This window comes from Cyanistes caeruleus, chromosome 14 (assembly GCF_971803275.1).
Source record: "Cyanistes caeruleus chromosome 14, bCyaCae1.hap1.1, whole genome shotgun sequence".
Lineage (NCBI taxonomy): Eukaryota > Metazoa > Chordata > Aves > Passeriformes > Paridae > Cyanistes > Cyanistes caeruleus.
The window spans coordinates 18131960-18159571 of record NC_141714.1 but is presented as its reverse complement, the minus strand read 5'-3'; the positions used below and the strand labels follow the sequence as shown (position 1 = coordinate 18159571).

Here is a 27612-nt window from a genome sequence, read left to right as displayed (position 1 = left end):
TTAAATAATTTGGTAATATCACTTCAGATTAGGATATTGCCCTGAAAACCTTTAACTTAAAATAAGCACCCAGAACCAACCCTGTCCCTGGCAATGACTGACTGTGGGCAGAGAAAGTCCCACAAATTGTGGCAAACTCTGTATTTATGTGAGTCTTTGCTGAAGAGTGAAGAGGAATTTAGAATCAAATCCCGAGGGAGAGCAGCAGCACAAAGAGAGGCCATGACAAATAAAACAAAGTGCAATTTCTGCCTCGTAGTTTGCACCATCTGTACTGCAGATATATAGTGAAATTCAGGGCATTACAAAGTACTCTGGAAATTTATGGATTTCAAAACAAAGCAGTAGAATATGCATCTTTTCAGGGATGATGAATTCTGCTGCAAACACCAACCACTGTCAGACTGTTTGCAACATTAATTCTTTTCTGAGTCTGGGAAACTTCTAGTATCTGTTAAGAGTTAGAAAAACAGCACAATGCACAACAATTAATTGTGGTATTTGGGAAAGCATAAAGGCATTTCAAAACAAAGCCAAAATGTAAAGTTTTGCTGCTCACTTTCCAAACTACAGATGCTGATCTGAGGCACTAACACCTTCTGTCTGGAGCTTGGCATCCTTTTCTAATGGTATTTTTCTTAATTCAGCTTAATAAACAAACAGTTTGTAAAATTCCAGCAAAACCCAGTTTTGATCCATAGCAGCATGGAAGAATGCTACAGGAGCCTTCCAAATGAAGAAGTTCATCCACAGAAAGAATTATATACACCCAAAAACTCCCTCCCTTCTTCAAGGCAGAGTTAGCTGCCAACCAAAACCATTTTATTTTCTAAGAAAAGACAAATACTGTGTTATAAAAATCTATTTTGAGTTAGCACATAGATTCTGCTGTTCTGATTCTGTGTCCTTCAGTCCCAAGCAGGCAGAATGGAGGCTGGAAACACCATTTCTGTGGCAATTGAGTCCAGGCCACCATCTATTTGAGATTGCCTGTAATTTGTCCCCAGCTGTGGCACAAACTTGTGCTGTTGGACAGTGACAGGGGCAGGCTCAGCCAGAGGGACAGAGATGGCTGGGACTCCTACAGCCTGGAAATCAGGAACTGCTCCTGCTTTGCAGAAATAGGACATGGGGGAACACAAAATAAAGGATCTGGAGGAAGGTCTCATTGGTGTAACTAATGGTGAGGGGCACGCCTGTGTCCCTGCACGTTTCACAGATATTTGGGTGCAGATCAGGGGACACAGGCAGGGGAGCCTTGTGGCCAGGCTGGACTCTGACATTCCCAGCTCAGCATCTCAGTCTGTAATCAAAAACTGACAGAATAGGTAAAGTCTCCACAGCACCTTTGGGTTTTTCACTACTTCTCTAATTTGAAATCCCTTTTAGGTGAAGAAAACCAATAAAATCTTAGCAAGAAGGGCCCAGAAGGTTTTGCTGCTCGGTGAACTCATGAGGCCCGGCCTGAGGAGAGAGAAATGTCCATTTTAAAGGGCAGTGCTACCCTAAACTAAAAGGACTCGGGCACAGCAGCACCTGTGCCCTCTGAGAGGGTCCCAGTCTCCTTGCAGGAGCTAAAACCCACTGCAAATGCTGACTCTGGTAATCTCCCCTCGTTGTTTATTGGATTCTTTCTCAACGGCAGATGGAGAGAGCACTGGTGTTAATCTCATTTGGGATCGAATGAGTCCATAATACCCATTACATTACAGGCACTGGGGCACCAAGTTGGAGCATATCTGCTTTATATGCAATGATTTTCAGACAAAAAATTAATCAGACCATAAAATATCCTTCAAGAAAAACAACTGATTTCGCAGATGAGGAGCTGCCTGAGAGGGCAAGCAACCTGGCAACCCAGAGCCACCATCTCCCCTCCAGACACAAAACTATAATCATATAACTTAATGGACTGGTGAAATCTCATATTTCAGTTAACTAAATTCAGGCAAAATCTCTTTTCAACACTGAAGATGTGCCAGTTTGGGTGTGCATTGGGAGCCTTCATGGCATTTATGAATAATTTGTCCCCTGACACTGGGTTGCAGCCTCCATCCTTCGTGACCAATAGTAAAATATTCAGTGTTAGAGAATCACAGCTGGAGTGAAGCTCTGCAGGTGAAGAGCTCATGATGCACTTAGTGCCTCCTTCTGTTATTGCCTGGGACAAAACTTTATGGCTGTGTTCGCTATCCAGGATGAAAAATTTGTGTCACTAATTCATCAGGAATTAAGACATAATGTTCTTACTAAACACTGGAAAAGCTTACACTTAAAAAGAAAGCAAACCAACCAACACCACCACCACCAAGAAAAAAAATGGTTACAAGTTTCCTAAAAAGTGTGGGAAAGAAAAGATCAGGATATCAACTGAGAGTCAAAAACCCAAAACCTCCAAAAACCTTCCCTCACACACTCTCCATGCAAAGATCCTCATGGAAGCCAATACCATGTTTAAGATTTAAAGCACAGCACCAGAGAGATTTTATTATGTTCATGTTTCCAAAGGGCTTTCCAAGCTGCTGTTCTCACTCCCAGATGCCCAAACCCTTACGCTGGTGGAGCAGTGACGAGGATGGATCTGCTCCTCTGCACAGCTCCTGCCTCCCTGTGCAGGACAGGGACAGCCAGGTGGACACTGGGCAAGGGACACCTCAATCAATCACAGCTCCTTTGTGTTTCCAACCTGAAGATTTCTGCAAGTTGAGCACGGCTCACAGCAAGTTACAGTCCAATGGCATTTAATGATTTTGTTACTCGGGGCGTTCTCCTAAATAAGGAGGATGTCTCTGCTCCCTCGCCAAAAGGGGTGATGGCAGAGAAATGCAGTGGGGAGGAAAACCATTCTGAGCATCCCTGTGGGTAACTGAGCAGCTCAGAGACTTCATCTACATTTTCTGGAGGCAGCTCCGTGTGATTTACTCAGACACTGGCAGGGCTTCGTGCGGCTCCAGAGATGAAGAGTAGCTGTCTACCTGCCCTTGTTAAACAATGTCACTGGATGTTTCACTGCTGAGTGCCCATCTCCTGCAGCTCAGCCTGAGGAAAAGGAGAGTAAATGCCCTGTGTGCTCTGAGGAGCACAGCTCCCTCCCTGCAGCCCCAGCCACCCTGACAGCTTTTTGGGGTTACAGCTTGCATGCAGGCTGGCCTGAGAGCCCAGGTGATGCTCTACAGCCGAGCTCCCTGCTCCTCCTACCAATTCTTTCCTCTCTGCACCGCTGTTCGAGTCTGTAATAGCGACACTGACATGTCAGAAGCAAGAGGAAAGAAAAGATTTAACAGTGTGAGCCAAAGGAATTAGGCAGACAACATCGCCGTCACGGTGGACAAAAAAGGAAAAGATATTCTACAAGGCAAACCACTTAGGAACGATTTAAACACTTCAAGGAGGACCTGGAGCCCTCGCTGCAGGCTGATTTTCCATTGAGCAGTTTTGACATCTGGGCTGTGGGAGCACATGGAGCAGTGACAGGGATGAGCACAGCAGCCTGATCCAAGCCCAGAGCGCCTGGCTCCCGCTGGACTGAGGCACGGAACCTCCCCGGGGAGATCTCGCTGCTTTAATTAACTCTAACTCCTGAGAGAACTCTACCTTGGCCCAAATTGAGAGGTTTTGTATCAGAGAATCACGAGCAGGTCTGCAAAACAGACAGACAAACTTAAATGAAAGGGGAATTATTTTCTGCTTTTGTAATAGTCTCCCCTGCTGAAATCAATAGCAAATGAAGCGCTCCCAGCTCTGAGAGCCGGCTGCTTTTTGTCCTTATTTTCTCTGAGTGACTTTTCAGCTGCACCAGAGACTAACCTCCACTGCCATGCACTATGGCAAAACTGGATCTTGAAAAAATATTTTATATATACGTAAAGTTTGTCTGAAATCCCACCAGGTTAATCCAAATAGAGTTCTTCCTGTTGGCCAGGCAATCTCAGCAACCCTGCTCTGAAGCCTTGATTTAATTAGAATTAAGATTTTTATTTGCAAACATCTTGTAATTACCTTTTTTATTTTGCAGTTGAATACTCCCAGTGGCCTACTGCAGGCTGATATACTGGTTTATATGTGGCAAGTTGGTGGTGCTCTATTCCACATTAACTGGAAGCAGAGGGAACTATCAATAGACAAGAAATTGTTAATTCCCCTTTCCACTGAGTCACCTTCCAGTGCTGCACCCTGATTTCTGGATACATTATTTATTCAGGAGGGCAGGGATAATGTGTTTTTTTGTTGTTTTTTTTTTTTTTTTCTCTTAGGCTTCTTAATAAAATGTTATTTCATTCCTGCAGGTACCCAAAATGACACCAAAACAGCTGTCTGCTTCCAGCTGGCTTCAAGCTTGGAAGGTCTCCATTTGAAGAGATAAAGCATCAAGTTTTAAGACTGAAGTACTCAAAAACAGTTCAGATATTTATGTAGTCTAATTGCACTTAGAATCCCCACACCTTCTACTCTGATCTGGTCTTTTATTACTGGGTTTGTTTTTAATTTTACCAAGTCTTTTGTGTTAGCACTCAGGATTATAATTGAAGTTCCATTAAATAAGAAATATACTCAAGGAATATTTGAATTGATTAAGGCACCAAATAAAATGGGAATATTTTGAGGGCACAGATGCTAAATACTGACTATAACCTGGGTGTGAATAGACTACAAATCTGTTTAGGTGGCTAGTTTGTATTGAAGACACCAAACCATCAATAAAGCTTTGTTTTCACTCTGACTTTGACTGGTTTTGAGTCCTAAAGGCTCAAGCTGTGACCCAAGCAAACAGAGCACACCAGGACTCCATGAACAATAATTCAATACCTATGAACTGTGGGAACAAAATAGCCACAGAATTCTCATTAATTGCTTCTCTTCATATATTTAACCACAGCTGCTAATATTTATTCTTAATTTTAAACACTCTTTTTATAATTTAAAAAAAAACAACCTATTTTAACTTGGAATGTTTTTAAAGCCAAGATCAGACCACAAGCCATATTGCAATATATCTCACTTGTCAATAAAATGAGTGCCTAAATAAGTACCTTCAAGCATATTTATCAGAAGTAGAGTAGCAAATGTGGTTGGATTATATTTATTATTGGCAGCTTTTTGCCAGTGAGCAGGAGGTGAGGGGAACAAGGTGAATTGCCAGTTCCCCTAATGAGACATCTCTGTCAGAGGGTGCTTGGAGATTTTCTCTCCAGAAATGCTCAGGGGAAAGCCTGGCTGCAGATTAGGGTTCAAAACCGATGAAAAGAACAAAAAGTGCCGCACATGGCTGTGCCTGCATGGCCGGGCATTTGGAGGGAACGAGAATTACATGACTTGATTTACTTTACAAAAACTGATTAGCAAAACCCCCTGTGGATTTCTTAACTATACTGTGGAGGGATATAAGATTAGTGTAGCAATTCCCATCATCAAACGTATTTACTGCTAAAATATTGGATTAGTGATGTTGTTATCCACTGTTCCAAGATTATAAAGTGATTCTTTAAAATTGAGCAAAAAAAAAAACCCTTACACTCTATCATTTGTAATTAGATTTGAGTCTGAGTGGTTTTGCCTTTCCAGAAAAAGTAATTTTGCTAAAAATATATATATAAATAAAAATGGACTGTGCCCTGTGCACAAATAAAGAGAAAATAAAACTACAGATCCAGGAGAATCCTCTTCTGCTTTTGAGACACAAATGGTTGGGTCTGGCCTGGATCTTGTTGCTCCTGCTCGTGATGCTCAGTGCTGTGGAATTCCCCACCTACATTTATTACCACAAAGCCCTGTTGGTGTGAGATGAAGCTTCTTGTAACAGACACAGGTGTGAAAATCATCGTCCTCAGACACTCAACCCTCCCAGAGAACTTCGAGGAGAGGCTCATCATTATCTCACTTTCCACTGACAGAGTGAATCGTGAAGGAGGAAGAGCATGAGGGGAGGGGATAAATTAATATGTTCATTAATTATGCTGCATTTAGGCCAGGAAGATTGATGCAGCTGTATGCTGGCTTTGTAACCATTATCTTAGCAACTAAAAGCACTCTTAAAATTAATAAATAAAAAACTACAGCACCAGCACCTCACATTTTACCCTGTTGAACACTTCTAGGAACCACTTGTATGTAGTATTTCAGAGAGACACATAATAGACAGTGATGTAGGAGTCACCAAAAAGAAAAAATACATCAGAAATATTCTACAACTGAAGAGTGGGAGTTTTGTTGTACCTGTCATGCTGGCAAACCTCACTTTTTGCCACTACTGCAGTTTAAACTTAAGCATTGTTCCTTTTCAATTAGAAAATGGTAAACCCCTGTTGTCTCTTTCCAGATTCATCTTCCTAGAAATGATCAAATCCTAGAGGTTTGGAGGTTGGAGAGGATGTGGTGATTCCACCATTTCCCTGGGCAGCCTAATTCCAATGTTTTCAGTGAAGTTTTTCCTGTCATCTCAGCTAAACCTTGGCAAACCTTTGGGTCATTTCCTCTCATCCTGTCTCATCCAGTTGTTACCTGGGAGAAATCAATCCCACCTTGCCAAAATCTGGAGCAAACAATTTGTTTCTGATTCAAAACCATGGTGATAGATATTATTTTGTGTCACTGCCACAAAAAATTCAGCACCATAAACCTCAAAAATTTAAACAATCACAGATTACTTTGATTTTAAATTGTCCTGTTTATAATGGACTGTAAATTTCGAGGCTATAAATACATAATCTTACCCACAGTAGCTCTGAACAGCCTTGACAGGGTTTATCAGCTAAATGTTTAATCAGGCAAAGCAGCAAAAAAACATAACCACAGGAATACATGGTATTTAGCATTTAAATAAAGCTTGTAAACCAATGACAAGTCTATTTGGGCAACTACTCCCACACATGTTCCTTATCTGCAAAGGTCTTGTCCCAAATTTATCGGAACAAGTCTCTCATATTTTATTTTCCAGGCAGTAACATCAGTTTCCATTCACTGAGTTCACAGAGAAAAAGATGCAGAAAACTGTGAGTTAAAAGGCACGGCCGTGGAAAGAAGATTTTGTGCAATGTCAGTGTCATAGTGCTCTGTGAACTTAATAAACCCCAGCCAAAACCCCCTAAAAACACAACTGTAAAACCAGGAACAAACACCCCACCACACAGAGGAAGAAACGAGCCTGACAGAGCACTACAGCTCCTCTTTCCTTGCCTAATTGCAGAGCTGCTTCAAAATTCCCGGGAAAACCTGGCTGCTTCCAAGACCCAGCCTGGAGTAAAGAAGCAGGAGCAGCCCTGGCAGCACAAATCCCTCCTTCCCTGGGCACACAAATCCTGCTCCGTGCTCCCAGCCTGGGGGCTCTGTGTGAAACTGCCCTGCTGCTGATGGGGACCAGCTTGTCCCCTGCTGCTGATGGGGACCAGCTTGTCCCCTGCTGCTGATGGGGACCAGCTTGTCCCCTGCTGCTGATGGGGACCAGCTTGTCCCCTGCTGCTGATGGGGACCAGCTTGTCCCCTGCTGCTGATGGGGACCAGCTTGTCCCCTGCTGCTGATGGGGACCAGCTTGTCCCCTGCTGCTCTCCAGGGCCAGATGTGGCTCTCTGCCCCCTGGCCCCACACACAAACCCTGCTCTGGGCTGCTCCATCCTCTCCCTGCTCACAGAACTCATCCCACAGCAGCTCTCAGCAGCTCCAGCACACAAAATGATCTTTTTTAATGTTATTATTAAGTAGACACAAGTAGCGAGTCTCTCCCTTGTGTGCCGTGTAGGGGATTCAAAAAACTTTGATGGAAGTAACACCTTTTTGTAGAGAGGAATTGGCTTTGCTCGTGGTTCATTCCAGCAGCTTTTAAATACATTTCTCCTCCTTTTAGAGTTGGGAACCATTTGCTTTATGAGCACCATTTGGATCATTTGCCTGTTGCTCATAAAATAGACAAAGCTTTTATCCATGCCATGAATTTTTACTCACTTTATACAAAATACCTAAGGAGGGATTTGCAGTGGCCAGAATTACATCCATGAAAGAATTAACAACTAATTTAATTTTCTGCTACAATAATGGTTCCAGCAGTTTTTGATTTTGTTGATTACACTTCTTCTCTCCAAGAAATAAAAAAGCATATTAGCGTTAGCTTCTTTGTATGTATTTGTTTTAGAAAACAGACTATTTTTAAAATAAAAAATAAATAGGAATGGCAAAAATATTTTATGAATTTTAATCATTGTGGTTGTTAAGTAAAGCTGTGGCAAATGCAGCTTTCAGAAGCAATCAAACAACAGGGTGATGGTCTGTATGCTCAGCAAGAACAAGGATTGCAGTCAGGAACAGGATATTTCCTTGACAGGACTGCTGGCAACAGTCACACAAACCACCAAGGAAAAGTGGCTGCCAAATCCACCTCTGACACCCAGGGTCACACACCAGCACCCCACTAAACAGCAACCCCAGGACCAGGCTGCTTCAGCAATTCCTCTGAACTCAGAGGCCAAAATCCTCTCAGAGAACCCAAACCCAGCCCCAGGTGAGGAAATGCTGTAGGGAAGGAGACAGGAGCCCAGCAGCCCCAGTGCTCTATCAGCTGCTCTGATGTACATCAGCCCTTTCCCCCCAGTTTGTTCCTGCACGTGAAGGGTTAACACGGAGGAGCAGGGCCAGCCCTGCAGGACTGCACATGAGCATTATTGACTGCACATGAGCATTATTGACTGCACACACAGATCCATGGGGCTGCACTGCTGCCATCAGCAGCTCCCTGCATGCAGGGTTTGGGAGCTTTGGCCGTGACACACCCTGCTGCACCTGGGAGATTTTATTTGGGAAAGGGGGAAAATCCTGTGCTTGGGACAGCACAGGCTGAGGGGTTTCCCTTTACAGACAGACATCTCCTCCCTGCATGCACAGCCATAAACACCAGGTATCTGTGACTGCAGGATGAGTTTATCACTTGAGAGCCTCAGTGTTTAATCAGCTGCACAAACTGTCCCGGAGCACAGCCAGCATCGCACCCAGCAGAGGGAAATGCACCCAGCCTTGAACACAGCTCTGAGGGTTTGTCCATCCCCATGCTGTATTTCCCACAAGTTTTGGAAGTGAAGAGGCCTCTAGAGGAAACCCAACTTCTAAGATTTTGTATTTCACTGCTTCTTTCTATCCCTCACATCACCCCTGAAGGCACATATCCCGTGTGCAGTACAGTGCTCTGATACACCGGGAACAAACAGCAAAAACAGCTCTGGAATCCTGCACAGAAAACATTTATAACAAACAATTTGCTCAAGTAAAGGCCAAAACATTCAAACCCATTCTGTGTTAAAGATTACATATTAATATCCATGTTTCTTTATCACTTTTTTTGCATAATTAATTATTGCTTCATTCTTGGTTAAGTCCTCACGAAGCAAAAGGTTGAGGTCTCAGACCTCCCTCTCAAAATAACAAACATCCACCTCTTCATTTCTATACCAGATGCCCACCGTTTATGGACACACCAATCAAATCATCAAAGTAGTTTTGTTTTGTCAAGTTCTGCAAAATTTTTTTAAGCACAAGCTGAAGGCAAGACAATACTGGCATTTTTCCCTTAGAAAGAGGCTCAGACTTCACCTCAAAGGGCACCACCAATAGTCTGGGCAGCCAAAACCAAATCAAATCATTTTGACATGTGATAGAAGAACCACAGAGCAACCTGTTGCAACATTTCTTTGCAGATTATTTCCATGAATACTAACAGAAACCACCACTACAGGAAAAGAAGTGATCAGAAAAGTTGTTCCAGCCTACCTGTGGCTGAGTCCAGGGCTCCAAGGTTGTTTCTTTCAAAGGAGTTTGTGGCCTTCCCACTTCTTTTGTGTGCTTTTGGGAGAGAAAAAAAGATGTGTCAATGGTAGGTTCAGTCAGCATTCAGCACTGATTTAAGGGAATAAAACAGGGACAAATTCCATACAATGATGTATCAAGGCATCAGGACTGCACACATTTGGAGTAGGCTGTAGGTAACTCTTTTCCCCCCCAGCTAAGTAACTTTAGAGTTGTTGTATCCTTCAAGGTGAGGGGGTACACACCTTCATCTGTGTGTACAGATAAAAAATTCAGCCAAAAATATGAAATCATTTGCCACCAGAGTAAGATTCAGCAGCAGAAATTCCAAGGGAACTCGGCTTTGGTTTCTCTGCTGTTTCCTGCCCAGGCTGTGTTATGCTCAATGTAGCTTAAATAGAGAAATCAAAAAAGGAATTTTATGGAAAACACTTTTAAAGGCTGCATTATTTGGATGTGGAGCCGTGTTTTCAGATGAGAGCCCTTGTCTTTCCTTCATTTTCAGAGCTGGAGTCAGGGGACTGAGCAGTTAAAGGTTTTCTGACTCCCCACTACCTGGGGTGTTTTAAAACAGCCACCCCAAACCAAAAGTCCATATGATCAAATAGATTAACCTGTTCTTCAAAGAAGAAGCCCTCTGATCCTTCACACTTTCTTTTTTTAAAAGACCAAACATCCTCCAATTACTTATTAACATCTAATTACTGCAATAAGAAATGCATAAGATTTTTGGTCACTGGGACTGAGCATTGAATATGATGTTGGCACCTTTGAATTTGCTCCATAGGTGCTTCCAGTGAGGAAATTTTACACATTGTAAAGAAATCAAGTCTCATATTTCCTTTCTCCCCAAATTTTTTGTTCTGTCATAAAACAGAAACAGTGGCATTCGTAAGACTAAAAGAACAAAAATAAAAAAAAAAAAAATCCTCTGCTGAAATTGTTTTAAGTAGTAAAACAGGATTTTCCTCCTCCTGAAATACATCTCTAATGTACTCCCCTTTGGGCACTGCCTTTGACAATATCTAATGCAAATACCACATTTATCCAGGCCCCACATCAGAGTGATCTAAATGCCCACGGAGACTGCAAGGATTGACAAAGAAAAGGAGAGAGATGCCATTGGATTTTTTTGTCATTTACAACAAACTATAGCTGGTTAAAAGGAAGAATTGTTTTTTAAAATACAGAATTTGTGGGCGACTTCAGTTTTCATGGAGTATTCACAGGGTTTCTTTCAAAAAAAACACCTTATTAAATGGCAATTGTGTTTTGGCAGGTTGGATTGCCTGTAATAGTAGATTACAAGCAATAATTTTTACCATTTTTTGTTATCTTATATTTTGGGGTAGCAATAGAATACGATTCATTCTTGAAATAGAACAATAAGTGCATTTCAAAAGAAAAAATAAATAACCACAGATTTAGAGAATGCTAAACAGAGTTAAAATGAATGCATCTGGAAAGGGAAAGTTGTGGTTTTTGTGTGTTCAGAAGCAAATGTATTCTACCTTATAATCTTGCTTTAATCACCAGCCATCAAAGGGACCCAAACACACAATGAAAATTATTAAACATGTCAATTGTGGTGCTAAAGATACCATAATAATTCCACATGGGACAGCCTGCCAGGAACTGATGTTAAAAATCACATTATTTCTTGGGAAATAGTTTTTCTTGGCATTTCACACCAGCTTTTTATGCAGCATTTGTCCATTCAGAGAGCAAAGAGAAAAATGAATAAACAAGTGTATGATTATAGAAGGAAAACAGATGCATTTAGGTGAAACAGCACTTAAAGTGATTGAGTAACGCTGGAAACCACATTCTAAAACTTAGACATGAATTAGAATCAAACTTAATGCTGAATTTTATTTAGACTGGCCCCATTTACTTGCTGAAGTTCCCCCTACCCTGCACCTAAAGAGACTCTCCCAGCCCACTCTGTAGATAAAATACCAGGAAATAGGGGCAGCAGAAAGAGTGAAAGCTGCAGATTGCAGGGTAACCTCTGCTCAGGCAGCAGGGAAGGAGGACAAAACCAAGCTCCTCTATCCCTGCAGATTTTCCTCACACACATCTTTGTGTCTCTCTGATTTCCCCCTTTCAGACCCCACTCACTCTGCAGCGTGGACAAACGCGTCCCACGCGGGCTGTGGGCACACAGGGGACAGCTGGCACCCAGCCACTGCCTGCAGCAGGGACAAGAGGTGTTGGGAAGGCAGAATTAGAAAGGAATTATAAATATGACTCTTTAGCCAGAAAGGCCAAGGAAGAAATACAAATGAAAGCACAGTTTGAATAATTCAAAGAAACTGGGCTGGTATGCCAGAGAACATTCTGTCCCCCAATAAAACCAAGCTGAGACCCCTCTCCCCAGCCTCATAAGGAAAGGTCTGAAGGACCCTGAGATAACTAAAAATATGTAAAAACAACGATTTCTATAGATCACACACAAATGTTACTGTATTAGTATACTTAGAAAGACTGGTTAGTGAAGGAATAGAATATTCAAATGTATAGGTTATATAAGTAGTTGTATAGGAGAGCTTGGTCTCTTTTCCCCAGCTCTCACTTCTGTTCTGTTACTCTCTCTCTTAGCAATCTTAAGCCTTGAGCTCATGTATTCATATTTTATCCCCTTTTGTATTGTTCTCTCCAAGCCTGCTTTGAGCTCTATCTGCTGGCTCATAGCAGGCTCTCTCTCTCCCCCACACCCTGAAATAAACTACCAACACCTAACTCGACTATAGAGGTCTCTGCCGTGTCTCAGACCGTACACCCTGAAGTGTCTCTTACAAAGGGGCAAATCCTCTGCAGCTGCACCTGTGCAGGTGTGGTGGTCCCTGCTCTGAGCTCCTCACTCTGAGGAACACACACACACTGCTGATGGATCCCACCAGCAGCGCCCTTCCACCAGCTCTCTCCTCCTTTATACAGAGCCATGTGGTAATGAGAGACAATCCTCCCAGGAGCTTCCTCCTTCCAGCACAGATAAAGAAGCTCTTACTAAAACTGGGAAGCTTTTGGAAGCCTTCATCCCCTTGTTTTGCTCTTCCTACAGCTTCCCCAGTTCCTCTGAAGAAACACCAGACTGTCCCCACACTCTTTTGTTCACGTTCCCTCCAATTCCTCAGTTGAACATTTAAGTTCCACATGCAGAAGAGAATTGTGCTCGTACTGAGATAAAAGACGGAGTGATTTCAACCTGGAGATGGTTCCAGAGTGCCATGAGAGCTCCCTCAGCCCTTGTAGACACACCGAGCAGGGTTTCTCTAGCAGGCAAGCCTGGCTGGTGGGACAAATGAGGTTCTTTCCACGCTTGAAGAACAGCCTGTCACTTCTGTAACAGCCAAGTGCTGTTCCCTGAGCACGGGGAGTACCTGATCCTGCTCCTGCCACTCCTGAGAGCTCCTCCTCTGCTGGAGATGAGGGAGAAATGTTTTGCTCTAAATCATTACCTGAAAAGCTGTGTCCCTGCTGTGGAACAGGCACAACAAAACACAAGGAATCACATAAAATCTCGCTGGCTGAAAAGGTTTCCTTTATCTCTTGAATCCAATATTTCCTTTATCTCTTGAATGCAATAATTTCAACTGTTTCCCAAGGCCAGGCAGTCCTGTCTACCTCTATCAAGTCCAGTTTTCAGGTATTTTCAATATGAAAAAAGTTTTTGTTTGCTGAGCCATCATACAGCCATTCCCCTCAGTCTCCACCTGACCACCTAGAAATTATCCTGATCAATGGTGTTTTAATCTATAAAGTCCAGCAACACCACCAGGTTGCAAAAAGACTGTGCACAAACTATTTCACTGATATTTGGAATTTCTTGTCTGGTTGTAACAGCAAAAGAAAGCTTTAATATTTAATCAAAGCAGTTATTAAATATTTTTTTTAAGGGGAAAATGAAACTCATCATGAATATTTCCTGTTGTTTATTAGGAGCAATAAGTTAACAAACGTATAATTACTTATGACAACTTGGCAGGTAATATCCAGGTTTCCAAAACCTACCAGAGAAAATGAACTGTAAAACAGATTTTAAAGGTCATGGAAGTCTTCTAAGTTGGATATAATTTTTGTCTTTAATGGAATGATGGATCTGGATGCTTCAGAGTGGTCCTCACTCTGAAACATGAGGGGAGGTCTTCAGTGCATCTGAGATAATTCAAACCAATTAGGTTTTATTCTAATATTAAATCCTGGATTTGTTCAGCTGGATAGATGTTACCTCCATCCCATCCTGCTACTCCATTGACACGTTTTTGCTTTTCTTCAAAGCAAATCTTGACTTAGAGTTAAAAAGGAAAAATAAAAAGTTACAACACGACAACTTTGCTTTACCTATTCTGATTTCTGGAAAAGCCTGAGAATTATCTAGGCAGATACTACCAGCAGTAATTCTAATGGTTATTGATTACTGAGTAGCAAAAGCAGACTGAAATTCCAAGATAATACCATGCATTTCCCTATGGTGCCTTAGGAAACTGCTACAGCAGCATTAAAATTGTCTGACTCCAAGTGTCCCACTCCTGCACTTTGCAGCAAAGGAAAAAAAAAAATACAAAAAATACTGTATGAAACAATCTTTCAAGCTGAAAACTTCTATGGCTTGAAGTGAAATCTGGGAAGTGAACAGCAAAAGACATTTGGTAAGTTGTATATCAGCCATGTTACATTGCCATAATATAGTTGGGATTGCAAATGTTTATCTGCTTGGGGCAGCTTCTGTCTGCCAAAAGCTACAACGTTAGATGGGAAGTGCATTCTTTGCTATTTTTCTGTCCCACATTTTAATCAGGAAATCAGGTATGCTGATTTTACTGTCCAGGCAGAATGTCTTTGCACTGAGACAGAGGAACCCTGTAAGCATGAGGAGATTATTAACAATGCCTCCCTCTTGTTTCCAAGTTGATTTCAGGTAATTGGATTCCTGCAGTCCTCTTCTCCAGCCTCCTGAGATCCTTCACATGAAAGGTGAACAGAAGGGTTCATTTTAGTGATAACAGTATAAGTTTATGCAACAGATTGCTGAAACAAATTATTCTGTTCTGAGTTACCAAGATTCATATATTTATATATAAAGAAAGCCATAGGACAGCTGAATTTAAAATGTCAATAGGGATTCCTATAGGAAGGTTTTTGTTTTGTGTTCAAGAAACAAAGGTCTGCCTTTTGCCAAAGGACAGAAATACAAATAAATATACAGATAAGAATCCCTTTGTGGAGAGATCAGCCCTGAAATGTAACTTAGGAGCGACAGGAGCCATCAGCTTCCCAGAGTAAACAGCAACCTGGAATCACCACTGACAGCTTCCACACTGTTTTGTTTTGCTGTATCAACTGCAGCTCCATCTCTGAAAGTACCAAAATGCCCTGTGACGTGGTTCTACATCCTCCCAGCCGTTCCTTGGGCTGAAAAGCCACAATTTAACACAGCAAGTCTCTAATGGTGCTGCCAACAGGCAGCTTTTACCTTGCAAGTACCTCTTGGGAGATGCAATAAATCACCCAGCACACATCCAGCATTAGGATGGGATTTCCAGAGGTGCAGCACACCCACAGATGTTCTGCTATTCCTGCAGGGAAATCAGCCCTTTCCTTACTCATTTCCCTCTTTTATTCACATACATCTCTAACCAAAGCTGGTGCTGGGCAGAGGGATGGAAGACAAAGGCAGGGTGCGGGGTGGAGCACACCAGGAATGCTCAGAGGTCTAACAAAGCCTGACATGAGATTTGCCAGATGGTTCTGTACCGGATTTTGAAACTTTAAACTAATCTTCGTTTAAGAGTTTTAAAGGCTGTATCCCTCTTATAAAGCCTCTTGCTCTTTTGCCTGGTTGATTCTGGTAAATTATAGATCAGACTTTAGAAAACTGCTTCCATGAACAGCGGCTCCTTAAATCTCAGCTAAACTGAGCAAGAAGATTACATGTTATTATGATGTAGCACAGCAGGATTTTTGTACAGCAAACATAATGATGTAGAGAAGGATAAAACTATCATTCTGCACAAGGAGGTCATCTACAGAAGAACAATGCTCTTTATACAGCAGCCAGATTCATCCCTACATGGTGAATCTTTACTGGGAAAAAGCTTTTTCTTAATGGTTCTGTAAGGAAACCCAGGCATAAGCAAAAAACCCGAATCTGCACTTCAGGATTCGACGCTCAAGCGTTGCACCACAAAGGAGATGTCATTAGGGAGAAATTATTCTAAATACTACCAGAAAAAGTAGCTATTTCAAGGGCAATTTTAGGGTAAATGCATCTTGTTGGTTTTATGCAAGGAGAAAGGATTTCCTGCGAATCCCAAGGGATATGTCAGATAGTGGATGTAGCATTAAAAATTAAAATGCTCACTAATCTTACAAGCACACATATATACTTTTAATTGTAAATCAAATCCAGTTCACGTGGAAAAGCACAAAGAAGAGTCACTACACTCGTGTAGAAATTCTCTCCACCTGCTATTTGTACTTGCCATCTTTTTCAGTATCTCCCCAACTAAAATTCTAGTAGAGAGAATTAGAGAGTTTAGACATCACATTAAAGTGGGAACAACAGAGAATAAATCCAGGTGTTCAGCAAAAAGCAGTAGTAAAACTGCAAAAAATCAAGAGACTGAGACCACCAGGACTGCAAGCAAAAACAGGAATTTGATACTAAAATTGTATCAATTTTTTTGAACAGGTGATGCAAATGCTGAAGTCTATTCAGCTCTGAGTCAGCAGCCTATTGAAATTGCTCTAATTTTCTTTTCCTCTACATAATTCTGAATTCAATGCAGTAATGTCAAATAACCTTTTTTTTTTTTTTTTTTAATTGAAATATTATTTTCTGCACATGAAAGCTTTTGACTTAAAAGCAAACAGGTGTGATATTCACAGCCCTTGTTTTTTTTTTTTTTCAAGATGTCATGAACAGGAATTATACAGATTTATCCTAAAGCTTCCTGTAAGAATAGCAGCAGTTTGAAATGCCTAAGGAAAATGCCTGTGAGAGTATGCTAGTGAAGACTGTTGCACAACTGATTTTATTACATTTAAATTACAAACAGAAACTCTATTATCCTTCTGTTTTATCTTGCACATCATTGCTTATAAACTCAAGCAAGTTTCCCAGATTTCCAATGTGATAAAGAAATTCTTAATCAATGCATGGTTAAAAGCTTTCTGATATAAGAACGGAGGATTTCCCACAAATTCAGATAATCCTCAAGGAGAAAAAATTACTTCAAATTTCACAAACACTGAGCTTTTTTAGTTCATATATGTAAAAATCTTAGTGGTAATAGCTGATAAAATATGCTTACGCTACGTGTTCTGGCTTGAAAGCATTTACATATATAAAACTAATGTGACATCAGATGCTAAGGTTTTCTTACTTCAAGTGAAAAGGGGGGGAAAGAGAATATAATATCAAACAGCTTGTTTTACTTGCCTGAGCTCTACTTAGCTTTTAAAGAACGAATATAAATGTACACAAATCCGTTTTGTGACTGGGTTATAAAGCATCGTGTTAAAAATGTAGTACATGGTAGCAAAACTACGAAATTTTATATTCCCGCATATTTTCCTTCAGAGTTGTTAAAACTCACATTTCTTGTTATATCCTGTCATAAACATAGTTTCTCTTTCTGTAGGTTTATTCAGGAAAAGCAGCAGAGCCCCTGCTCGGATCCACCTCGTCCAAATGTGGGGTTTTGTTTTGTTTTTTAGGGCTTGTCATCTTCTTTCTCTATGGCATGACTAAGTTACACTTTACAGAAATCCAGCTTCTTATAAGGAACATTTGCAATTTAAATTGCTCTTTCTCTCTGAACATTAAGTCTGAATTGGATAAAGTTGTTAAAAGCTGAGGCTTCCTAGTTTTTTTACCAATCAAGCAAATCCAAATTACATTATCAGAGCCAGCCAGGAGTAGCGAGGACCTGGATGCTGCAGAAAGGCCTGAATGGGAATCTCACCCACTGATTACAGCCAGGGGAGAATGGCTGACCAACCTCCACACTTTAAGCTTTGAAGTGTGGCAGAGCTAAGGAAAATGTGCCACCTTAAATTAGATTTTTCCAGAAAGTTGATAAATAGGCTTAGTCATAAAGAGCAGCAAGACTAATCTGCAATTCTCCTGACATTAGACAACATGATCTATAGAAGCCTTGTTGGATCATCAGTTCTTTTCATTTGATGTCATCCTATTTATATTCCTTATCCCCAGCTGTGACTATTCGTCTTATAAAGTATGTTTGATTTTTCTAGTACATATTGTAGCTCTGAGCGTATGAAGTAAAATAAAAAGTCAGATTGTTCTTCAGGTGGCAGGAGCATGTCCAGAACAGGCACTCTGACCATAAATAATCCCTCAAGAGATAAAGAAATATGTTGGGGAATGCTTTTATTGCTCCTTATCATGACTTTGAGTAAATTATTCAGCCTCTATCCTAACCTATGGCACAGAATTCAGAGTGGATGCAAAGAATGTGACTTGTAAAAGAGGCAGGAGCAGGGGGAGGCAGCTGGGGGTCCCCAGGGTCAGGGAGCTCCGAGGGGCTCCAGCTGCTCCAAGGCACATCCGTGCAAGGAGGATCCATCGCCCACTTAAGCCAAGAATGTCTGTGGGCTGGAGCAGCATAGCCTGGGAAAAACACACAGGTCTTTTGAAACTTTACATTTGGTCAGGATAGAGCCCAAAATCTCCATATTTTTTAGTAAAATCCATTAAAATGTGTATTGCACCAGCAAGGAACTGGTGCCTGTCAGCCTCACTGCTGCTTCTTCCCTTCCCTTGGACAGCTCTGCATATCAGCCTCCCATCAAGAAAAACAATAGATATTCTCGTTCTCTTAATGGGAAAGTGCCATCAGAGATGCCCACAAAGCCCCACCACATTTCCCCCAATACTCCTGTGTTATGCCAAACCCATCCTCACTCTTTGTTAGAAATCCCTTCTGAAGTTACAGGAAAAATTCTACCTTGATGTCACAGGTTTCGCTACAAAAACTACAGGTTTTGTAGTTTGCTGTCAAGAGAATAGTCATTCCATTTCAAGAAGAATAATAAATTTATAACCATTGTTTTTTTTCAGCCAAACATAAATAATAACATTACAAAATTATTTTTCTTGCTGCCCTATATAATGTGTCTGCTGTGCTGCCTTTCTGCAAGGGGAGGGAACATAAAATTCATCAGAAGCCTCAGCAGGCTGGGGAAGCTGCACTGAATAAAGAGATTTTGGAAGCCCTGACAGACTGAGGCCAAGGTCCAGCAGTGCCACAATTTCCCAGGCTCGTGAGTGGCTCCATAACTGCAGCAGATTTGTGTCCTTGGGGCACGGAGGCAGGACAGGAGTGCAAATCAGGCTCTGAGGCATTCTCAGTTTGAGGCTCTGTTCTTTGGAGGGTTTATAGACCCCTCTCAGGGATATTCAGGGCAGTTCCTATAGCACAGATGTGTTATCATTATATTCTAGATATCATTACAAGACTCCCTGGCTCAGATACTGGGTTGGCTTTAAATGTTAAATATTAAATTTAAATGTTAAATATTTAAAACAAGAACTACCTCTGTTTCCTCTGTGATCTTGTCCCTGCTCTGACCAGAGCTGTGCTCAGAGCAGGGTCAGGCAGCAGAGGCAGAGGTCACTGCTCCCGTGGTGACCAGCACTGAGTGTCCCCCACAGCAGATGAAGCCATACAATGAATTTAAAGAATCAAAGCTCACCTTAAATCACCCTCTTGTTTATTCTGCAGAAAATAACGCATCCTAACAGATTAAGGAAAACAATGTCAATATTGTCACTGCTGCTTGTTACCCTGAGCTCTTATACTTGTTTAGGAAAATGGCAATTTGTTTATTAGGGGCAATCACTTTCATTCCTCCAGATGACAAATTCCAGGAATAATTTGAGCTTTTAGGAAGAGTTAATGAGATAAAAATCATTAAGACATCATTCTGATGCAAGGTGAAGGGTTTGCATATCTCACATGAGAGTTCTGCAAAGAAACATTTGGAACATATGAAATCAAAAACCACAGAATGTGCTCATCACTGGATTTCTAAACTGTTTATGTTGAATTCTTACTTGTCTTAGATTAAGCACACATTTGGTGCAATAACATATGGCAGTGAAATCAGATATATTAGCTGTTTTTATTAAATACTTTTATAAAAGTGTTACTCTGCCCAGATGCAACAGACTGGGAATAACTTCACTTATACGGATTGCTATGCAAGTGTTGTATGATCTTCTCTAACACCTATGATGTATGTATTCCATAAAAAAAACACTCTTATCTCTGGATTTCAGCACTAAACGCACTCATGTAAATTCTTCAGGAATTCTTCTTGAGGAATATGAAACACTTCCACAGTTTTCATGACAGTGACCCATAAACCTTATGCTCTGTTTTTTATTATTCCAGTTTGTACATCTCATAAATTACTCACTGAAATGAAAGATCTGAACTTGCATCAAGTGACTTTTCTAGCGACAACAGTGGTTCAAGGATCAATGAAAAATAAAAACCCCAGGAGAAACAAAAAACAAACCAAAACTCCAAAGCATCAAACCCCACAAAATAACCCAAAATATTCTGGGTCTGTACTCTTCATTTTTACGGACTATTGGATTTTCTAAATTCAAGTACAGCTCTATATTTTGTGTGAATTGAAACGTAATCACCGAGAGAAATCAAACAAAGCTTGTTTTGAACAATCTAAATAAGGATTTGTCCCACAATCCTTTAAGTATTCTTGTCATTTCCATTACAATGTAAATAAGGATAAAATACCTTTATTACAAGGATGTAAAGATGTTATGATAGATCTCTACACATATAAAAGCCTCAGCATTCAAAGGTAAAAATACTGTTTTTCCTTTCTTTCCTCCTGCAGGTTTATCTCAAGGGGAGCAGTTGGAAGAAAGAAGAGGCCGTGTAACACGTGTTGACTGAACCAAATGGAATTTTCCAGGCAGGGACGAGCAGTGCAGAGAGCTGGCTGTGCTCTCTGGAGCTGAGAGCTGCTCAGTATGAGTGAAGTGGAACTCAAAAACCCAACATCATGAACTTTTCATGTCTTCCAAAATCCCCATATCCAACTCTGATGCAGCGGCGGCACAAATAACCCTCAGCAGGATTCCCATCGGCCAGCCCAAGGAACCTGTGCTGACAACAGCCTACAACTGTCAGCACATTTTCTTTCTTGAGCAAACAAAGAGTTGGAATAAAAAGGAAAATGAGAAGAAGGAAAATGTCACTGCTGCTCAGTCAGTGGGTGCTCAGAGACACTGCTGATTAACGTATTAACTGAGGAGCCCAAAAGACAAACCTTGTGAATCAGGAAATGAAAAGACATTTGTTCTCCTTTGTAGACAAACACTGATTGTACTAGGGAAATTTAACCACTGCAAATATAAAAATCACTGCTAAAATAATTAATGAAAGTGCTAAATGACATGACAAAGGAGATGACATGAAAGGGTTCCCTCAAAACCCCCTGTACATGACACGCAGCAAAACGAGCACGTGTCACGCGACTGATGTGAGACAAAAGATCAGCAGCGGTGGAGGAAGACTTCTGGAAAGCTGGAGATCAAATAAAAAATGCTAAATTATTTTCTGTGTTAAATATGTATGATAAACATCAACTGCAAGACAACAGACCTAATCCTGCCTTGTCCTGAATCCTGAGAGTGAGGGATTTTACATAACCTTGCATCTCTCTTTTGTGGGAATTCTTAAGGAAATATGCTACATTAGTGAGTTTTTAGTCTCTTTTTAAACAATCTTAGCAAGGAAAAAAACAGTAAATAGAAAAGTTTCATATTATATTTCTACTCTTAACACTCCATGAACCACATTAAAAATTCAGTTGTCTCTCCTTGTACCCAACTCATCACACAGAGAATACACACTTATAGACAAAATACCAAAATACAGAATTCATATTTCAACTTCCATTCAGATTACATCTCTAAATCTATTACATTATATAAATATAATAATATCACATTATAAAAATTAATAATAACTATTGTAGAAGTAACTTTCCTACTTCTCTACACTGTTTTCCTACATTTACCCTTACTTTAAAGAAATCGTCTACTCCATAGATTTCAGTGATATTTGGTTTAGAGAAACAAGTTGATTTCAGACAAAAATCATTGTGGAAGAATCTTATTATAAAAGGCTAAAATGGCTCTGAAGGAAATTACACTGCTCAGGTAAAGCCTTACAAAAAGTTTAATATGATATCTCAACCAGAAATCAGACCAGTTTTAAAAAGTTGTAGCATTTCCCTCCCAGAAACACATTTGAATTTGATTTTTTATTTTCCCTTACTTTCTCAGTCCTATGACGCTATCTCCAGTTTATAAAACCTCTCCAAGCAATTCTCTGCCAACAATTGGCTTCTTTAATTTACCTCTATCATAAATTCCCAACCACCAGAGTAGACTCTTTGCTGCTTCAGATCTGCATTTAATTCCACATCCCTTCCTTTCATTTCACAAATGTCCACCTTTATCTACATCATTTTACTTTGGGGCATCATTTAACTTAGTCCTCCCTAGCCAGGAGTCCTCTCAGACCCTCCCACAAACTTCTGGCTTCAGTAAATTGATTTGCTGTCTCCTCTAACTATCCTCCACAACAAATCAATCCTTTGACTCTTGTAACTTTTCTGCAGCCTCACCTCTTGCCTGCAAGAGGAAAGCTGTAATCACCCTTTATTTGCATTTCTCCGTGGCAATGAAGAAAGATTGATTTAGGATTAAGTATTTGCCACCACAGCTGGGTTCAGGCAGAGCCAATTGACCCCTCAGTCCTCCCAGTCTCGCTGCCATCACTTTCCATCAGAGCTGGAACATGCTTGGAACACTCAGGACTTTGCTGCCACACGTAAAGAAGTTCCTCAAAAGTTCTCTCACACACACACTGACATCCACTACAGCGAGCACTTCTCTTAGGAAATGCCTTTCCATCTCACACTTTGGGAATATTTATTTCACTTTGCTCCATTTGCCTCGCTATTAGAGTACAACAGAAAAAACAACAAAAAAACAAAACAAAACAAAAAACCAAAAAAAACCACCACAAAACTCAAACAAACTAAACCAAAGAAACACTCAAATAAAAAAAAAAACCAACTAAAATCCCCCAGCACCTAGGACTTGATCTCAACTGACTAATGACCAGAATCAGTCATGCAAAAATACAGTTAAAAAGCTCTATTTTTTGAGAGAGTAGCTTCTGTTCCTCAGCTATCCAGACCATAATTAAGACTGAGCTGCTCAGACTTCTAGGAGCAAGTCTATAATTTCATCTGAGATGTTTTTGTATTCTGGAAAGATCACCACATCTTCAGGTAGATCAGAAATTAATCAGGTAGGAAGACAATGGATACAGATATGGTAAATGTATCTCTCTGACAGAAACATTAGAATAAATGAAGATTTATTCTAAGATTTTCACCTTAGAAGAAAATGAAAAGTAGAGGATCTGTGTACTGACACCCAGGTGTATTCATAGGTCCAGTAAGTGATACAGTGACTGCTCACAAAATTCCAGTTGAAGAAGTGGGGAGATTAAATTAAATTATTATGTTGTTTTTTTTCAAGATTAATTTTGTGCACTGTTGGTTGGAGTGCTGAGCACATCAGGGATTTCACAACATGGCATTAAGGAGCAACAATATTCAGAGCTATAATAATTAAGACAAAATAGACATGATCTCCAGAGAGAAGTGCAGAACCTTATTTTCCAGCACCTTTAAGCTATTCTAGGCTGTGGGAGTGAGATCTTTATAAGTGATAATTCCACCCTATGGCGCTTCCAACACATTTTTCATAAACAACTCACATTTGCCCGTGTTAGTTCTCGTGTACTTTACAGTTTTAGCAACACAGCACTCCTTGTTGGTGCGGATTTGCATTTGTCCGCACACTTTGGACGTGAGCTGGCAAACCCTGGCTCATCCCCAGGGCTGAGCAGCCCCCAGGGCTCCTGCTGACAGGGCTGTGCCAGGATGTCACCGTGTGTGTGCTCCAGTGCCCTCATTCCCATCACCCTGGGTGAGGACAGAGCCGCTGGGGCAGGGCGCAGCGCTCCCTGGTTCTCACCACGGCCCACGCCCAAACCGCGACGGCATCGCGACCACGGCACCAGCAAAACCCGTGGAGTCACTGAAACACTCAACAGCTGCCATCCCAGCAGGATACACGGCCTGGAAAGCTGTGCCTCAGCAATAATACAGGTAGTTAAAGGAGAAAACCACTCGGTAGGAGCAGGAGATGTGTTGTCCTGCACTTGTGGAGTGTGTGATGGTCAGCATTCAAAGCCACGTGCTAAATAAATAACATTAGCTTGACTCTCAGAGAAATCAACTACAAGTTTCATAAGAGAAAGCTCTAAGTTGCAATAGTTTTAACATGAAGTTAAAAAAATAAAAAAAATAAAGAGTTTCAGAGAATTTAAAAGAAAGATAAAATTAAATGTGCTGGGGTGCTAAGGTCAGCTCCCTAATGCACAGCACACATTCACTAGCGCAAAAAGCTTTTACGGTTTCCTGAGGCTCAACGTGCTCTTTGCTGCTTTTAGATGTCAACAGGTTCATCCCAACCGTGCCCTCAGCATTCGTAAATCACCCCCTTCATTATCAGCCCGTGCTGTGCGAATAAACCTGGAGAAGTTAACCACAAACACCCCGTCCCCGGCACAGCACACACTTCTGAGCTGGAAATGTGAATTCCTGAGACTGGCCCAGAGGGCACGCCTGGCACAGAGATCATCTCAGTGAGACCAAAAAAACCTGTGCTGACCTTGGCCTTGTGAACCCAGAGTTAAAAGTTACTGACAGGTTCTCCATCAGAATCATTAACCGCTCCATAACTCAGAGGAAACAGGCATTGCAGAAGATTCCACCCTGGAGCACGTCCTGGCTGCCCTCCACAGCTGCTCCACACAGATCCAGGGAAAACCACAATCCAGGGATTTATAATCCACTAACAGCCCCCCAATCTCTGCTGCTGGGGATAAATCCAAACTGACAACGCATTTTCAGGGATTCTTCCAAAGCTGAAATCGTTCCTCCTTCCTGCAGTGCAGAACTTTGTGAGAGAACAGACTCAGCTCTGGGTCAGGGTCATTATTCTCATTTCCAGATGAGGTATCTCTAGCACAGCAAATCCATTCCCTCCCTCTCTAACCCCGTTTTCCCAGGCTGCAGGTTTGCTGCCATTGCAGCTTACACACAATCAGGAATGTTTAGGATTCTCCCATGTAAATGTAACTATTCAGCTGAAGTCACCAGCCCATGAAAAAAGTGTCTTGTGCAAGGAAAAGTATCTTCTGGAATCTGATTTATAAGCCTTTTTTATAAAAGCTGTATAAAGGGGGCTTTTTTTATGAGATTCCTCCAAATTTAAAGCAATACTATCAAATCCCACACCTGTAAATATCCTCTTTTTTTTTCCATTTTTTTCCCAGAAATCCCAGAATCTGTTCCCATTAGCATGGAACTTGCACTGTGGAATCTGGCAGCATGACAACCACACTTTATAGAAGTTGTCACCAGGAGACTTGTTCTGGCCAGAATAAATTTGCTCACCACAAACGGCTATGTGCAGGAATGTCCCACCAGCAGGAAATGGCTTTGTCTATACCCGGTGACAACTGTGGTCACAAAGTAAGAATACTTCCAACTCCACTGAAATTCTTTGAAATTCCCTAGCCTGCTGTTCTGTTTGTGTTGGAACAAACCCAAACCTCTCAGCCCAGATCTACTTTCCCAAGGAACTCTCAAAGCTCATCGTTTGTGCCCAATATCTTCATGAAACACAAAACAAGCAGAGATGTCTGTGCTGCTGTTTATTGATGTTATGTCAGCTGCTACTGGGTGCCAGCACACCATAAAATATTAATAATTTTTAAAAGAGTATGGTTTATTTTTTTTTCTCCTACAGGGTATAATACAGTCTGCATATAAATTTATGAGTATTTTATCAATTATTATACTATTAGTATATGAATAAAACCACTACTTATAATTAACATCTATCCCTCTTTTGTACTCTATAATTTTATATTTATATATATATATATACATATATATATGTATATGTGCTCCAGCTTAGGTAATGAAGAGTGCAGTATCTCAACATTAATAAGAACTATACTAAAATTCTTAATTGTACTAAAACAATTTCATCTATTTCAATTACACAACTATTGTGAATTTCAACACCTCAAAGCTCCAAAAAATTTTTGGGGTTTTGTTTTTTGGATATTTTTTGTTTAAATTAAGTAACCTTCTCCAGTCTCTCAAATTTGAAATGCCATAGGTACAACTTAATTGCAGAACTGCAAAGATGCTTTATGATTGACATGACACTAATAGTCCTTGTGGGTGGATCTTTATTTGAAGAAAGAATGAAAACTTTGTTTCCTGGTTTTTTGTTCAGAAGTCGCTTGTTGTGGGTCCCTTATTTTAAAAACACATTTGAGTATTTTTCTCACAGCTTCTCCTCATTTTGAAGCTGAAGACCTTGTTCAGCACTCCAGATAAAGGACAGCAAGTAGGCCTTCTATTGAACTCCAATGATTAAATTACTAAACAAAACCTTCTTGCAGCGAGAGTTGAAGTTCAGATGTTTATTTCATTTCTCTCACTCTCCCATCCTTTTAGTTATCTATTACCAGCCATCTGGATTAGCACCATCAATAAAAACTGGTTTGTGCCGTTAGGCAGGGGTCAGCATCTTGAAGAGACTCTGCATCTAATTATATAGATTTGCAATTACAGCTGTGTAAAACACTTAACATCCACGTGTTAAAGCTATAACTTAGAGGCTGTACTGAAATAATTACACCAGTGAGTGCCACTGCACGCTGTTCCCTGGAGATAAGGAGAGTGGGATCCGCTCACAGTTACTGTCCTGACACCTGAGGAGACATCCCAGCCCAAATCTGGGGATGGCATTGATGCTGGGGAGATAAATCAGGGACTCACTCACATCTCCCCAGCCCTTCCTTCCCACGAGGGACCCACCCCAGAACTCCCTCCCAGCACCCTGGAGCTCCTCTCACCCTCCCTGCTCCCTACAATCCCTTTCAGGGCAGAGGATCCAACGCCAGCTTCCACCTCCCTTGTGTCACAGCCATCCAGAGCACTGAAGAGGAGAATTCACAACACAACTGCATCAGAAAGCAACAATCTCCAGGGTTTTCAGCTGGAGCAACCAGTGAGAAACTTCCCAAAGCCTCCCAGTAAGAACAACACTACGCAGTTACCAAGCTGATACAACATTTTAACTCTCAAGTCTTTCAAGAGCACCTGGAAACCTTCAGAAAGCACTTCTGATGCCTGCCAGGATAAACGGCTCCAGTAAATACATTTTAGAAGCTGAAAGATAAAGATCTGGATTTCTCTTCTGCCTGTCTCTTTCCCCCTCCCCTGCTGATGCCTCCAAAATATAAAGACTCCTGAGACTCAGACTGGTGGAAGCCACAGACTAAGTTTGATTTCCTTACAGGTCTGCTTTTAAGATCATTTTTTCTCTTTACTGGTTTTATTTATATGCTTTAGCCACTGAGCTAATTCATCCTCACAAACAAATAGCATCCACCTTCATTTTCAACAGGAAAAAGAGCTTTGTTTGGAAAAATTGCTGAAAGCTCAAATTAGAACAATATACACCCATGTGCATCACCATTTTAATTTAAATAGGCTGTTAAGTAGAATAAGGCAGCAATCTTTTCACTTCATTTCTCCCAACAGATGCTAATAAGAGAAAAATATGAGCATTTTAAACTTGAGAGGTCAACAAG

At 41.0% G+C, this 27612-nt stretch overlaps 1 protein-coding gene across 3 annotated transcripts in view; it reads right to left on the bottom strand.

The window, feature by feature from the left end:
* Positions 1-27612, bottom strand: part of PCDH11X (protocadherin 11 X-linked) — a 426119-nt gene that overhangs the window by 222096 nt on the left and 176411 nt on the right. For all 3 annotated transcript variants that reach the window (XM_023925911.2, XM_086850088.1, XM_086850087.1), the window contains one exon: positions 9749-9820. In XM_023925911.2, the coding sequence (XP_023781679.1) occupies positions 9749-9820 (72 nt within the window). The remainder of the gene's footprint in view (positions 1-9748; positions 9821-27612) is intronic.